This window comes from Zingiber officinale, chromosome 10A, assembly GCF_018446385.1.
Source record: "Zingiber officinale cultivar Zhangliang chromosome 10A, Zo_v1.1, whole genome shotgun sequence".
Taxonomy (NCBI): Eukaryota; Viridiplantae; Streptophyta; class Magnoliopsida; order Zingiberales; family Zingiberaceae; genus Zingiber; species Zingiber officinale.
This window is the reverse complement of record NC_056004.1, coordinates 33,606,899-33,621,803: the sequence shown is the minus strand read 5'-3', so window position 1 is coordinate 33,621,803 and position 14,905 is coordinate 33,606,899. Positions and strand designations below refer to the sequence as shown.

General features: G+C 41.2%; 1 protein-coding gene across 1 annotated transcript; it reads right to left on the bottom strand.

Annotated features, from left to right (window-relative positions):
• Positions 1-12,638: 12,638 nt before the first annotated feature.
• On the bottom strand, positions 12,639-14,887 carry LOC122026345 (protein TRIGALACTOSYLDIACYLGLYCEROL 5, chloroplastic-like). The gene is made up of 4 exons (XM_042585027.1): positions 14,743-14,887; positions 14,620-14,664; positions 13,045-13,077; positions 12,639-12,971 (listed from the first exon to the last, which is right to left on the bottom strand). The coding sequence occupies exons 1-4, from the start codon at positions 14,780-14,782 to the stop codon at positions 12,811-12,813; spliced, it is 279 nt and encodes a 92-aa protein (XP_042440961.1). The 5' UTR covers positions 14,783-14,887; the 3' UTR covers positions 12,639-12,810.
• Positions 14,888-14,905: the final 18 nt, after the last annotated feature.

Below are 14,905 nucleotides of genomic sequence, written 5' to 3'. Positions count from 1 at the left end.
GTTTGTAACCCACTTTGGCAGAGTGTTATGACTGAGGAACTAACTGCTTTGCATCAAAATCATACATGGGATTTGGTCCCATTGCCACCAGGAAAACATACCATTGGTTCTCGTTGGGTATATAAGATCAAAACTAAATTTGATGGATCTATCGAACGATACAAAGCTCGTCTTGTTGCTAAAGGTTATTCTCAGGAGTATGACATGGATTATGAGGAAACATTTGCTCCTGTTGCAAAAATGACGACTGTTCGTACTCTGATTGATGTTGCTTCTGTTTGTCGATGGAGAATATCTCAGATGGATGTCAAGAATGCATTTCTAAATGGTGATCTTCATGAAGAAGTTTATATGACACCTCCTCCTTGTTAGGATCCTTCGTACGGCTAGAGAGGGGGGGTGTGAATAGCCGACCCCAAATCTTTGCTCGTTTCTTTCTACAAATTAGGTTAGCAGCGGAAATAACAAAAGGAAACGAAAACAAAACAAACCAAACCTCAACTCGTCGATGTAACGAGGTTCGGAGATGAAACTCCTACTCCTCGGCGTGTCCGTAAGGTGGACGAAGCCTATCAATCCGTCGGTGGATGAGTCCCCGGAAAACCGGCTAATACAATATACTCCTTGTGGGTGGAGAAACCTCGCCACAATATTCTTGCAACAGCAAGAAAGGAATACAACAAGAAATACAAGAAGACAAGAACAATAAATGTAAAAACACAGGTTTTCTTGCCTCCTCGCCGACTGGATTCGTTGAAGCAGCAGCTCCTCAGAACACCTCCAACAGCAGGATATCCCAGTCGAGAAGCTCACGCGAAGCTTGTGAAGAAGAGCTCAACAAAGCTCAAGCACCGTAACAGCGGCATAGAATAAGAGAAGAGGAAGAAGAAGTAGTGCAGCAGCTCTCGACCCCTTTATACCGGCGAAGAAGACAGTGAAGAAACTAGCCGCTGAATCTAGCCGTACCCTGATCGATCTGTGGACCGATCAGTTCGCTACCGATCGGTCCCGCATCGATCACCGGCACGTAACCTTCAGGCGACTCGATCGGCGTGGACCGATCAAAGCTATACCGGATCGGTCCACGCACCGATCCCAACTCGGCCCCTTCGCGACATCGCCTCTCGACGGCCGCCACGGCCGATCAGAGCTCTCGATCGGTCCACGCACCGATCAGCGCCTCCTGGTCGATCCCTGCCGATCGGTCCGCAGACCGATCGATAACTAGTGACTTGGTTTTGCCCAAGCCAAGTCCCAAGCCTTCCAAACCAACATTCGGTCAACCTCGACTGTTGGTACTTCATTCCTAGCATCCGGTCACTCCTTGACTGCTGAATTCCACCAAGTGTCCGGTCAATTCCTTTGACCCACTTGGACTTTCCTCTTCGTGCCAAGTATCGTCCTCTATGACCTACTTGACTTCCCATCACCGATGTCCGATCACCCTTGATCCATCCGGATTTTTCCTGCCCGGCTTCACTCACGGGACTTTACCTGCTTAACATCACTCACTAGGACTTTCTCACCGCTTCACTCACGGGACTTTCCAACCGCCTAACATCCCAGTTAGGACTTTCACCGCTCGCTTCACTCACGACTTTCCAACCGCCTAACATCCCAGTTAGGACTTTCTCACCACCTGGCTTCACTCACCAGGACTTTCCACACCGCCTAACATCCAGTTAGGACTTTCCCACCGCCTGGCTTCACTCACGGGACTTTCCAAATGCCTAACATCCCAGTTAGGACTTTCCTCGTGCCAAGCTCCCCGCTTGGACTTCTCCGTGCAAGTCTCCATACTTGACTTTTCCGTGCCAAGTCTCCATACTTGGACTTTTCCTGCAAGTCTCTATACTTGGACTTTTCAGGTCAACCTGCACTTTTCCGTGCCAAGTCTCCATGCTTGGACTTTTCGCGTGCCACGCTCGAACTTTTCAATCAGTCAACCAGTCAACCTTGACCTAAGGTTGCACCTACAATCTCCCAAACACCTATTCTTGTCAAACATCAAGAATAGAACTCTCTCACGAGTGTCAAACATCAACATGCGACTCAACTAGGTCAACCTCGACCTAAGGTTGCACCGACAATCTTCCTAAGTCAAACATCAAAATACAACTCGAGTCAAGTCACCTCGAGTCGGGTCAACCAGGTCAACCTTGACCTAAGGTTGCACCAACAATCTCCCCCTTTTTGATGTTTGACAAAACCCATAATCAAGTTAGGTTAACCCGATAACCTAACTTAGGTTTTCCAACCATCTTCCAATGTCCAATGTTTTTCCTTGAACATTCTCTGGACATTCTCCCCTTAGGTTAACCCGATAACCTAACTTGGGTTCTCCAATAATTCTCCCCCTTTTTGACACACATCAAAAAGAATTTCAATGTTCTTTTCTTGAACATTCCTTGACATTCTTTCCCTAGCTTAGGTTAACCCGATAACCTAACTTGGGATCTCCAAATAATTCTCAAATGAACACTCTCCCCTTTTTGACACACATCAAAAAGAAAAAGGAGGGTATCAAGGTCAAGAGTTTCTTCCTAATGAAAGTCCCATACCTTTCATTGAAACTCTTAATTTCCCCCTTGATACTAAACTCAACAATCAACTTAGTGATAATCCCATATCACTAATCCTCAAAAGTCTTAAGGAGTAAAAACTCCCCCTAAAAGTCAACTCCCCCTAAAAGTCAACTCCCCCTTGACAATTAGGTAAAAACTCCCCCTAAAGGTCAACTCCCCCTTGACTATTGCACCAACAATGTCTTGGAGAGTTTCAAACCATTAGTAATCCACAAAACCCAACTTCCAGCTGAAATTTCATACCAACAGCTGAAAATCAGAAACTGGCACGCTCTGATCGGTCCCCAGACCGATCAGCCCTTCACCAGATCGCACTCGTGCTACTGGAACTCACTGGATCGGTCCGCAGACCGATCCACAATACTCTGGATCGGTCCGCAGACCGATCAGAACTTACCTGGATCGGTCCCCAGACCGATCCAGACTCTGATAGTCAGTTTTCTGAAATTTCCTTCCCGAAATTCAGAAACTCCTAGAAAATTCCAGAAAATTTGAAAAATTGTAAAATTTTGAGGATACATTCCTCATAACATATACTATCATGGAAAAATAATTTTCTATGAAAATAGTTTCCATTTTCAAATTTTGATACAAAATTCGAAAACTTTGAAATAGTTCAAAGTTAAGTCAATTTTGTATCACAATGTTCAATGATGAATGCTATCACTAGGAAAGCTTCATCAAGGTTTTTCAAATCAATTTTAAAATGCTTTTAAAACTATTTGAATTTAGGACCATAATCTTAGGGCTAGATGTACATGACTTGTACACAAGCTTTCCCTATGATCCTTCATTTCTTGAATTAGGCTCATCTAGGTACAAAAACTATGCACCTTGATCCTAACTCATGATCCTAATATCTCACATACATCTAAAGTGTATCAAACACATCCAAGTCAATGTTGATGTGAGATATGGGTTTAGGTATCTTAGACTAAGGTCTCATGCATTTTCTAAACACAAATTTGATCTCAATATCAAAATGTGTTTTTCATCCTTAAATCAATTTCATTGATTATTAATGCAAGAGATGATAACATGGCATAAAATGATATCATAAGTAAAAACATGTGCCAATGTCATGATGTCATGGCATAAAGTTTGAAAACTTAAATAAACATGACATATAGATAACCTAAGCATTATCATAACATTTCAAATGATAATAAAATAAATATGATGTCATGGCATGGCATATGGCAACCAATCATGGCAAGTTAGTACAAATAAAATACCTAAATTCCCTATCTAAGTATCCTTAGCCTTTGCTAACTTAAAATCTAACCCTAGATTGCCCATATATCCCTAAGAGAAAATCAAAATCTCAATTATGGTATTTCTCTAGGTTTTCTTAAATTGTGCCAAATAAGATTAAAATCGATATTTTTCAAATATGGCACAATTTACTCTTCAAGGAGTAAACGATAATTCCTTTTCATTTTCAAAGGTTCACAAAACCTTGAAAATGCTCCTTGAGTGTCAATTTCCTCAAAGTTGGGTTAACTACCCTTCTTATTGGAGTTGACACTCTCTAACCCATTTATGGGGTAGAGAAGATGCTCCTAGGAACCCAATACCTATTTGAGCTCATTGGGTTCACTGAATATTCACTAGGGATGACTTCCCTAGCAACCCTCCTAATGGCCCTCTTAGGCTTTGAAGCCTTGGTCATTTGGGTCTCGTCAAGGTCAACTATAGGGGTGACTCCCCTTGTAACCTTGGTAATGGTCTTCCTAGCCCTAGGTTTTGTTCCATAATCGAATGGAACATTGTGGTAAGTGGGCTTGACCATTTGGGACTTAGGTTTGTGACCCAAACCTTTCTTGTCCTTGGACTTGAGTTTTTGACTCTTAAACCCTAGAGATGACTTCTCCATGTTTTTAAGAGCCTTTTCTAAATTATCAAGTCTTGACCTCAAGACTTGATTTTCTCTCTCTAATACCTCAAGTTTTAATTTGTCATTTTCTCTTGAGATATTCCTAGGCATGTGTCTAGTCTTCTTGGGATTTCTACCTAGGTTTTCCTTAACTTTAGAAGCGTTAATCCTAGGGTTGGTATTTCTAGTGTTATCCTTACCTAGGCTAACATGTTTAGCTCCTAAGCACATGTATTGGTTCCTAAAGTTAACATGCTTATCATTATTAACAATTGCAACAAAACTACTAGCATGAGTTTTATTAGAATTGCAATAATGAACCTTAGAGGTTACCTTAGGGTTTGCCTTAGCTCCCCCTATCGTTGTGCCCGGTCTCTTGCCCTTGTGAGGTTGCCTCCCCCTCGGACAATGGCTCCTATAGTGTCCCCTTTGCTTGCATTGGAAGCACACGATGTGCTCCTTGCCCTTGCGTTTCGGGACTCCGGCTTCCTTGACCTTTGGCGCCGGTGGAGTCTTTCTTACCCTCTTTGGACACTTACTCTTGTAATGTCCATGTTCCCTACACTCAAAGCACATAATGTGTAATTTAATTGAACTTAAATTGCTTGAGTTACCTAGGGTTGAGGGTGGAGATGAGCTTTCTTCTTCAACCCTTCCGGAGGTGGAAACTTCTTCTTCTTGCTCTGAACTTGAACAAGAGGAACTCTCCTCCTCTTCTTCCTTGGATGTTGAGTAGCCCTCAACTCTCAATTCGCTCCCTCCATGATGTGAGCTACTTGGCTCACTAGGCTCATCTTCATGGCTTGAAGTGGAGCTCTCCTCATGAAACTTGGCCAAGTTGTTCCACAACTCCTTGGCGTTGTTGTACCTATCTATCTTGCACAAAACATTATTAGGTAACGCAAATTCAATAATTTTTGTTACCTCGTCATTGATTTCGGATTGTCGGATTTGCTCTTTCGTCCACTCCTTCTTCTTGATAGGTTTTCCTTCCTCATCCATCAGAGGGGAAAACCCTTCTTGTACACAAAACCAATTTAACATATTAGTCCTAAGAAAATACATCATCCTTACCCTCCAATACGTGAAGTTGTCGTGAGACTCGTAGAAGGGTTGAATCGTGATATCTTCTCCATAGAGATCCATCTCTAGCCCGTGCTCCCCCGGGTGTTGATCCGTCGAAGAGCGGCCTCGCTCTGATACCACTTGTTAGGATCCTTCGTACGGCTAGAGAGGGGGGGTGTGAATAGCCGACCCCAAATCTTTGCTCGTTTCTTTCTACAAATTAGGTTAGCAGCGGAAACTAAATGCAGAAAGAAAACAGGAGAACAAACCAAACCTCAACTCGTCGATGTAACGAGGTTCGGAGATGAAACTCCTACTCCTCGGCGTGTCCGTAAGGTGGACGAAGCCTATCAATCCGTCGGTGGATGAGTCCCCGGAAAACCGGCTAATACAATATACTCCTTGTGGGTGGAGAAACCTCGCCACAATATTCTTGCAACAGCAAGAAAGGAATACAACAAGAAATACAAGAAGACAAGAACAATAAATGTAAAAACACAGGTTTTCTTGCCTCCTCGCCGACTGGATTCGTTGAAGCAGCAGCTCCTCAGAACACCATATCCCAGTCGAGAAGCTCACGCGAAGCTTGTGAAGAAGAGCTCAACAAAGCTCAAGCACCAGAACAGCAACTCTGTAGAAGAAGAGAAGAGGAAGAAGAAGTAGTGCAGCAGCAGCCCTCGACCCCTTTATACCTGCGAAGAAGACAGCGAAGAAACTAGCCGTTGCAATGATCGGTCCCCAGGACCGATCAGAGGTTCCCTGGACCGATCAGGCTAAGCATAAGCGTGATCGGTCTGTGGACCGATCAAAGACACCGGATCGGTCCACGCATCGATCCCAACTCGGCCCCTTCGCGACATCGCCTCGACGGCCGCCACGACCGATCGGAGCTCCGATCGGTCCACGCACCGATCAGCGCCTTCTCGCTGCCATCGATCACCGATCGGTCCGCACCGATCAGATAACTAGTGACTTGGTTTTGCCCAAGCCAAGTCCCAAGCCTTCCAAACCAACATTCGGTCAACCTCGACTGTTGGTACTTCATTCCTAGCATCCGGTCACTCTTGACCTGCTAGAATTCCCACCAAGTGTCCGGTCAATTCCTTTGACCCACTTGACTTTCCTCTTCGTGCAAGTATCCGGTCACTCCTATGACCTACTTGGACTTCCCATCACCGATGTCCGATCACCCTTGATCCATCCGGATTTTTCCTGCCCGGCTTCACTCACGGACTTTCCATACCGCCTAACATCCCGCTTAGGACTTTCTCACCGCCTCGGCTTCACTCACCAGACTTTCCAACCGCCTAACATCCCAGTTAGGACTTTTCCACCGCCCGGCTTCACTCACTGGACTTTCCACACCGCCTAACATCCCAGTTAGGACTTTCCCACCGCCTGGCTTCACTCACCACTTTCCAGTGCCTAACATCCCAGTTAGGACTTTCCTCGTGCCAAGCTCCCTGCTTGGACTTCTCCGCCAAGTCTCCATACTTGGACTTTTCCAGCCAAGTCTCCATACTTGGACTTTTCCTGCCAAGTCTCCATACTTGGACTTTTCCCGCCAAGTCTCTATACTTGACTTTTCGCGCAAGCTCCTCGCTTGACTTTTCCAAAGTCTCCATGCTTGGACTTTTCGCGTGCCAAGCTCCCTGCTTGGACTTTTCCCGAATCAGGTCAACCAGGTCAACCTTGACCTAAGGTTGCACCTACAATCTTCCAAACACCTATTCTTGTCAAACATCAAGAATAGAACTCTCTCACGAGTGTCAAACATCAACATGCGACTCAACTAGGTCAACCTCGACCTAAGGTTGCACCGACAATCTTCCTAAGTCAAACATCAAAATACAACTCGAGTCAAGTCACCTCGAGTCGGGTCAACCAGGTCAACCTTGACCTAAGGTTGCACCAACACTCCTGGTATTTCACATCAACCTGGTGAAGTTTGCAGGCTTCATAAAGCGCTTTATGGTCTCAAACAAGCACCTCGTGCTTGGTTTGAGAAGTTCTCTATAGCGATTACTTCGTTTGGTTTTCATCCTAGTAATTATGATTCAGCATTATTTATCATATGTACGAGTGCAGGTCGTATTCTTTTATCGTTATATGTTGATGACATGATTATTACTGATGATGATTCTGATGAAATTACTTTTTTGAAGTCTGAGTTGGCTCATTGTTTTGCTATGAAAGACTTGGGTATACTACGCTACTTTCTGGGCATTGAGGTTGCTTATTCTCCAAAAGGTTATCTTTTATCTCAGTCAAAATATATATCTGACATGTTTGAGCGTGCTCGTCTTACTGATAATAGAGTTGTTGATACTCCTATTGAGACTAATGATCGATATTCTCCATCTGATGGCTCACCTTTGTCGGATCCTAGTTTGTACAGAACTATTGTTGGAAGCTTAGTTTATCTCACCGTGACTCGTCCAGATATTGCGTATGTTGTTCATGTGGTTAGTCAATTTGTCACTGCACCAACTACAGTTCATTGGGCTACTGTTCTTCGTATTCTTAGGTATCTTCGGGGCACTCAATTTCAAAGCCTTTTATTTTCTTCTACTTCATCTCTTGAGCTGCATGCATACTCTGATGCGGATTGGGCTGGTGATCCTACGGATCGTAAATCTACCACTGGCTTCTGCATTTTTCTTGGTGATTCCCTCATTTCTTGGAAGAGTAAAAAGCAAGATGTTATTTCTAGATCTTCCACAGAAGCTGAGTATCATGCCATGGCCTCAACTACTTGTGAGATAGTTTGGTTGCGTTGGTTGCTTGCGGATATAGGTATCTTTCTTCATCAACCTACTCCGTTATATTGTGAAATCAGAGTGCTATTCAAATTACGCGCAATTCAGTTTTTCATGAGCGGACGAAACATATTGAAATTGATTGTCACATTACTCGTGATCATCTTCAGATTGGCACCATCACATTGCCTTTTGTTCCTTCAAAGCTACAGATTGCTGATATATTTACCAAGGCTCATTCTACTTCACGCTTCTGATTTTTATCTGACAAACTCTCAATGTTTCTAGCTGTAGCATCGTGAGTTTGAGGGGGGATGTTAGATTATATAATTTATATTATATAATCTATTATAATTATTTGTTTATAGTCTTGAGGGCAATTTAGTCTTTTACCTTTTTCTATTTTGGGTTTAGATATAATCTTTTACCTTTTCAGTTTAGGGTTTAGATTTTTTTTTCTTATAATTAACTATATAAAGGTCTTGTACTTTTTATTTTTCTTAATCAATTTTGGATTCAATAATATGTTTGTTTCTCCTTCTCTTATTTTTTACATCTCTCACTTCCCTAGATCCCACGCTCTTGGTCTGACACGCGCCGTGTTTTCAAGTGTCGAGATCCATCGGCGACGTGTACCTGAAGAAGCCGGAACTCTCCGACGACGCTCTGTATCAGAAGCTTGCCGCTCCGGTCCCCTTGACACGGCCCGTGGTGACGGCGGAGCCGTCGATCAGGATACGCGACCTCAAGAAGAATGACCTATTCCTGATATTCGCATCGGACGGCCTCTGGGAACATCTGAGCGACGAAGCTGCCGTAGATATCGTCTCCAACAACCCCCGATCGATTTGTCCTTGCTCTCTCCGTTCAATTTCCGTTCTTGATTCACGATCCCCTAATTGTGGTTGCGGCGGCGCAGGGGATAGCGAAGAGACTTGTACAAGCTGTCGTCGCCGAAGCAGCGAAGAAAAGGGAGATGAGATACGACGACATCAAACACGTGGAGAAGGGGATCAGGCAGCTGGTCCATGATGACATAACGGTCATAGTCATCAACCTCAACCATGGCGGCAACGGCGACGGCGAAGAAGGCGAAGGTTCCAAGTTCGAGGGAGGTAATGTCGACTGCACTAATGCACCGACGGACATCTTCTCGCTCCATGCTGCATAATTCAGGCAACCTTAGCAGATTTGAAATCGTGTTTATGCTCTCAAATAAGAAAGAACTGGGATGAAGAATAAATTTCTAAAAAAATTATAGTTGCAAAAATAAGTTTTAAAATGTTTAGAATTATAATTCCTAAATCGTAAAGCATGCTTATTTGTCTACGACGGAGAGGATGTCCATATCACTTCCGAACGCCCTGACCTTAGAGTATCTACAGCTCCCACTGTGAGCTGACAACAGGGAAAAACCTCCCTCCCATAATGGAGGGAGGTTTTTCCCTTTAATCGAAGAAGTGGCTCCGTAACCATGGAGCCGCTTCTTCGACTTTTTATTTTATATATATATTATTATTGTTTAATAATCGTAAAAAGATAAAAAGAGAACAACGACTAATGTTTTAGCTGTTGTATGTCATTGAACAACGGCTAATTTTTAGTCGTTGTTCAAGGATTATAATTTAATTTTTTAATATATAAAAAAATCTATAAATATGAGATTTATTTCATTCATTCCATTGCTATCTTTGCTCTCAACTCATTTCTTCCTTTCATTCCCTATTTGTATTCGAGATGGCTGAAAAATCTCAATACTTCCTTTACGAATCTTTTGAATTCTTCAAATACGGAAGGAAATACATTTTCTCAAAAAACTAGCATTCCTCCAAATATCCAATATCCTCGTATTTTCTCTCACACACAATATCCTCCAAATGTTCAAAATATTTCATATGTTCCACAATATTTTTCAAATTTCCCAAATTCCCAAAGTTCTCAAAATTTTTTGCAGACGTGGAATCCAAGTAACGCCGCCCCAGCTCCATTTGGTATGTATCCATCCCAAGATTAGTCAGCAATGAGTAGTCAACTTGGGATGCCTTATCCTTACATATTTTCTCCTACTCAACCACCTGTCATACTTTCAAATGAATCAAGAAGGGCAACTATTGATCCATCTATCAGCGATAAAGAATCTCTAACACCATGATCTATTCCAGCAACTCAATTGCCACCACACTCATCACAAGAAGAGCGTGAAGTTGAGCTGGAGGAAAATGAATCGAAACGAAGATTTTGGTCTCTCGATGAAGATGTGGTTCTTGCGATGTCATGGGCAACTATAAGCACTGATGCAATCATTGGTAATGACTAGAAGGATCAAGCTTTTTGGAAATATATAGCTGATTACTACAACAAACATCGCTCCACTGGAACTATGACGAGAAGTTATGAGCGGTTGAAATCACATTATTATAGGTTTGCACCGATGGTAAATGAATTTTCTGCAACTTATAATAATTTTTATACTCATCGGCAAAGCGGTTGGAATGACGAGAATGTGTTGGAGAATGCACTGAATATATGGAAAGCTAACAACAATAACAAGGATTTTAAGTATATGCATGTGTGGAGGGTTCTCAAAGAATATGAGCAATATACTCCACAATTAGTTGCTCATTACTCTAACAGGAAAGCAAGGACATCCGAATCAGGGGGAAACACTTTAACATCAAATTTAGATAAATTAAAGTGTTGATTTAGATGACTCTGAAGTCCGCATTCGTCCGATAGGGCAAAAGACAGCGAAGAGGAAGGGCAAATCTAAACCAGAGAGGGCGACACAATGGAACATAGCATCGGCAAAGAATAACAAGATATTAAAGAATATCAAATACAAAAAATGGCTTTGCGGGAAACTGAGCTCTTTCATAAGGATTATGAAATTCTTATGAAGGATACCAGTGAGATGATACCAGGACAACTTTATTTACATGAAAAAATGGTGGAAAAAATTAAACAGAGACATGTCTGGTTTAGATGAGTTTACGTTTATTTTTATATATTATTATAATTTATATTTTTTTATTTGATGCACTGTAATATTTATGTATTTTTTTAATTATTAATGTTATTTCAGGTTAGCAATTTATAAATTTAAATTTTATAAAAAAATTTAATGGTGTATAATGTAAAATATGAAGGAGAAATAAGAATTATATATAATGAAATGTGTGGAATCCATGAAGGAGTTGTTGAGAGGTTTTTTGATACTTTAAAGATGTGTGAGGTTTTTAACTTTTGATATGACAGACGTGACAACGAAGGAGCTCTCAATGAGCTCTAACCACTGTGGATGCTCTTAGTCACAGACGAATGACATAAATTGGGGAGTATATCATCTCATTATATATATATATATATATATATATATATATATATATATATATATATATATATATCGTGTGCGCTCAGCATGCCATCTCCGACGTGCACACAAGGCACACAACATATCAATGCTCTATATGCACCCGTATCACTTCCGGATGCCCCAATCTCCCCGTCGTAAACGAATAGCACGGACGATATTGGGAAGTATATCATCTCGTTATATATATATTATTTTAATATGTTGCGCACCCTCTGATGTGCGCTAACATGGCAAGGTTGACCTCCTATTACCATGTCAGCAAGCCCTCTCCGACATGCACACAGGGCACACAACATATCAATGCTTTATATATAGGAGAATTATCCCCAGGACGTAGCGCAGACGGTGGACACATGACATCTCTGACGTAATGGCCAGGGGGTTTACTCCATCATGCACTTATAATCTATGTACCTATATGTACTTTTCTTCATATCCATGGGATCGGTATTAAGGAGTTGTTAAGATAATGGCTCCTTTTGTTTATATATCTTGGAGAGTTGATCTACTCCTGCCACGTCGAAAGCTGCCCTCACACGATCCAAGTATTTCTTAATCAGCTGGACTGTACAGCTTCCAAGGCTGACGATCCAAGTATTTCTTAATGAGCTGGACTGTACAGCTTGCTAGTATGGCAGAAGATTGGGCGAGGGCCGCCTTCCAGCTTTACTTTGTCAAAGCCGCTAACTGTTCTAACTTTATTCATCAAAGGATGAAGAACAGCTTTCAGACTCTGCACCTATCTTGTTTTTATTCTGAGTTTGATAAACCTAAGGTTTTATCAAACTGAGGATTTAGCTCGGCTTGCGCATTTTAAATTCCAGCTTTCTGGACCTCTTTAATTCGTTAGATAACTTATTCTATATATTAAGTATATGTCCCTCGTAAAATGCCTCAAGTCAATTGGCTAAGCAGGCCACGGATTAAACGATCATCATTTTAATATTTATTTATGATAATAATTTAAAAATAAAAAATTATTTGATTTCACGAATAGATCTAAGAATTATTGTCTATAAGCAAATAGGTTTTTACAGGCAACGAAAAATGAGACAAATGGTAAGCAATCTGGTTACAGTAGAGCAAGCAAGTAGTTTGAAGAAAGCAAAACTACATGTTAAAAGTGACCATGAGAGTGCTTTGAACTTGCATCTACTGAGAGTGCTTTGATGACACTGGCACTGATGTTTCATCTCTGATTCTCTCATTACCATTTTCGAGTCCTTGGAAACTCACTTTGGAGGATCGATATTTACAACCAAATGCAGTGCCGAAGCCCCAACCAAGACCAAATCCAACTCCACAGCCTCCCCCTTCACATTCAAACTTCTGGATTAGGTAGAAGCATCGCAAAACTAAATAAAATACCAAGTGAGTGACACTAACCGATTCCCATTCCAAAGGTATTCAGGGGCATACCTGAAGAAGATTCAAATAAGAAAAAAGTCGGTAATATATGAACCATAGGTTAAAATTGTATAAAACTACAAGAAAAATTATGATTAAATAAAAGGATACTTGTAAACTTCAATGGACATGGAACGTAATTTATTGTAATAATTAAGCAATAATTTCATAAGTGGGAGTGTTTGATGAAGAAAATTTTGAAGAGATTTGTCTTAAGATGATTATCAAACCCATCGGACTGCATATAACCATACAGAATACTTTTGTCCCAACTCCTAATAGACTATCCAAGTGCAAACTTTGAAATGTATGATCAGGAGACCCAGAAACTAATGAACCTTTTTAAATTTTAATGACCATTGTTCATCAAATACCAGACGACAATAAATAATCAACAGAAAGCTTAAAGTCTAGTCTTCATCTTATTTGGTGGAGCTGTTAAAACAGAAAGTTTCAACTTCAGTCTCCATCATCAACCTTTGCTGCACTAGTTTCTTAGAAGTATGGACCATGATTTCTTTTACCATTTTCTTTCATTAAAAATAGCTAGATTTTTCTAGCAAGAAAATGCTCAAGATGTCAATCGCACAATATGTATGATCCATGTACCGCATATAAATGCAAATCATACGAGCTTATGCCTTCCAATTGACAGTTATGTGATGTGAGAGAGGCAAAAATATAGGTGTTACAGGCACAGGATGATTAGCCACAAGCATTTGGATAGTTGCGAGTTCATGTGATTGAGAATTTTCAATGTAACAAGTGTTCACTAGGAGAACACAACTCTTATGAGGAAAGACAAGCGAACTTGTTATGACTATTTATTTCTTCTTCTTTGTTCATGCACATGTAAGTAATGTATCAACGTGAATGGATAAGTTTCTAAATGCTCACCAACTCCATATGAACCCTCACTATTCCACTAATAATTTCCACTAATAACTCCTTAAACGTAGTAATATAACAATAAACTCCTGTCCTAATAACATAATACATAAAACCATAATATAATAAAACCCTTGGAAAATAACATGCTTTGGGATCTTATGCATAATAAAAGTCCCAACTAAAGCACTGTTGCTATCTGTTCTTTCTCTTCCTTAGTTCTAATGCATCCATTTATTTTCTTGGACTTCAACTAGGGCAAGTGGGCAACACGAGTGCCCTAATGTGTTGAAAATTTTGGGTCACATTCCTCAGTACAACCTCTATATCTATATTACTTTGCACATCAATTAAGAATCTCTATAGTAGTAATGTTAAGAAAGGAAAAGATCCTTATTGTCTTTATCCACTGAACAATTACTCTATAGCTGCACATCAAAGCGAAATCAGCTAAGGCTAGCAAAGGAACCTCCTTTGCCACCCTTACCTTATTACATATCTCATTTCACGGAAAAAAAATTTAAAAACCATGCAATCTTCAATTATCTCTTTTTTGTTGCTGATACAGCAAACACACTAACAAGAAAGGATCACAGTCTAATATACATCTCAAACTAGATCTATCAGAACAAAATCTAGAAAAAAAAACAAAGAAGGTATTTTTACCTCCAAAACCCCACCCAACTCCAAAACCGCATCCAATCCCGAACCCTTGGGAGGGAAAATATGAAAAGGAATCAGATTTGGAGGGAACAGACAGAGAGCTAAACGATGGCCGAGACTACATACCAAGGCCGATGCCGACGCCATCGAAGCTTGTGAGAACCATAGCGCCTCGAAGGGAAATCGACCTCGCCCACTCCCAGGAGTGCTGCGACCGTAACGCGCAGCGATTTCGCCCTGGCGGGCGTGAGATGGGGAGGTCTGGTCGGTTGTGATCATTTTCCTTACG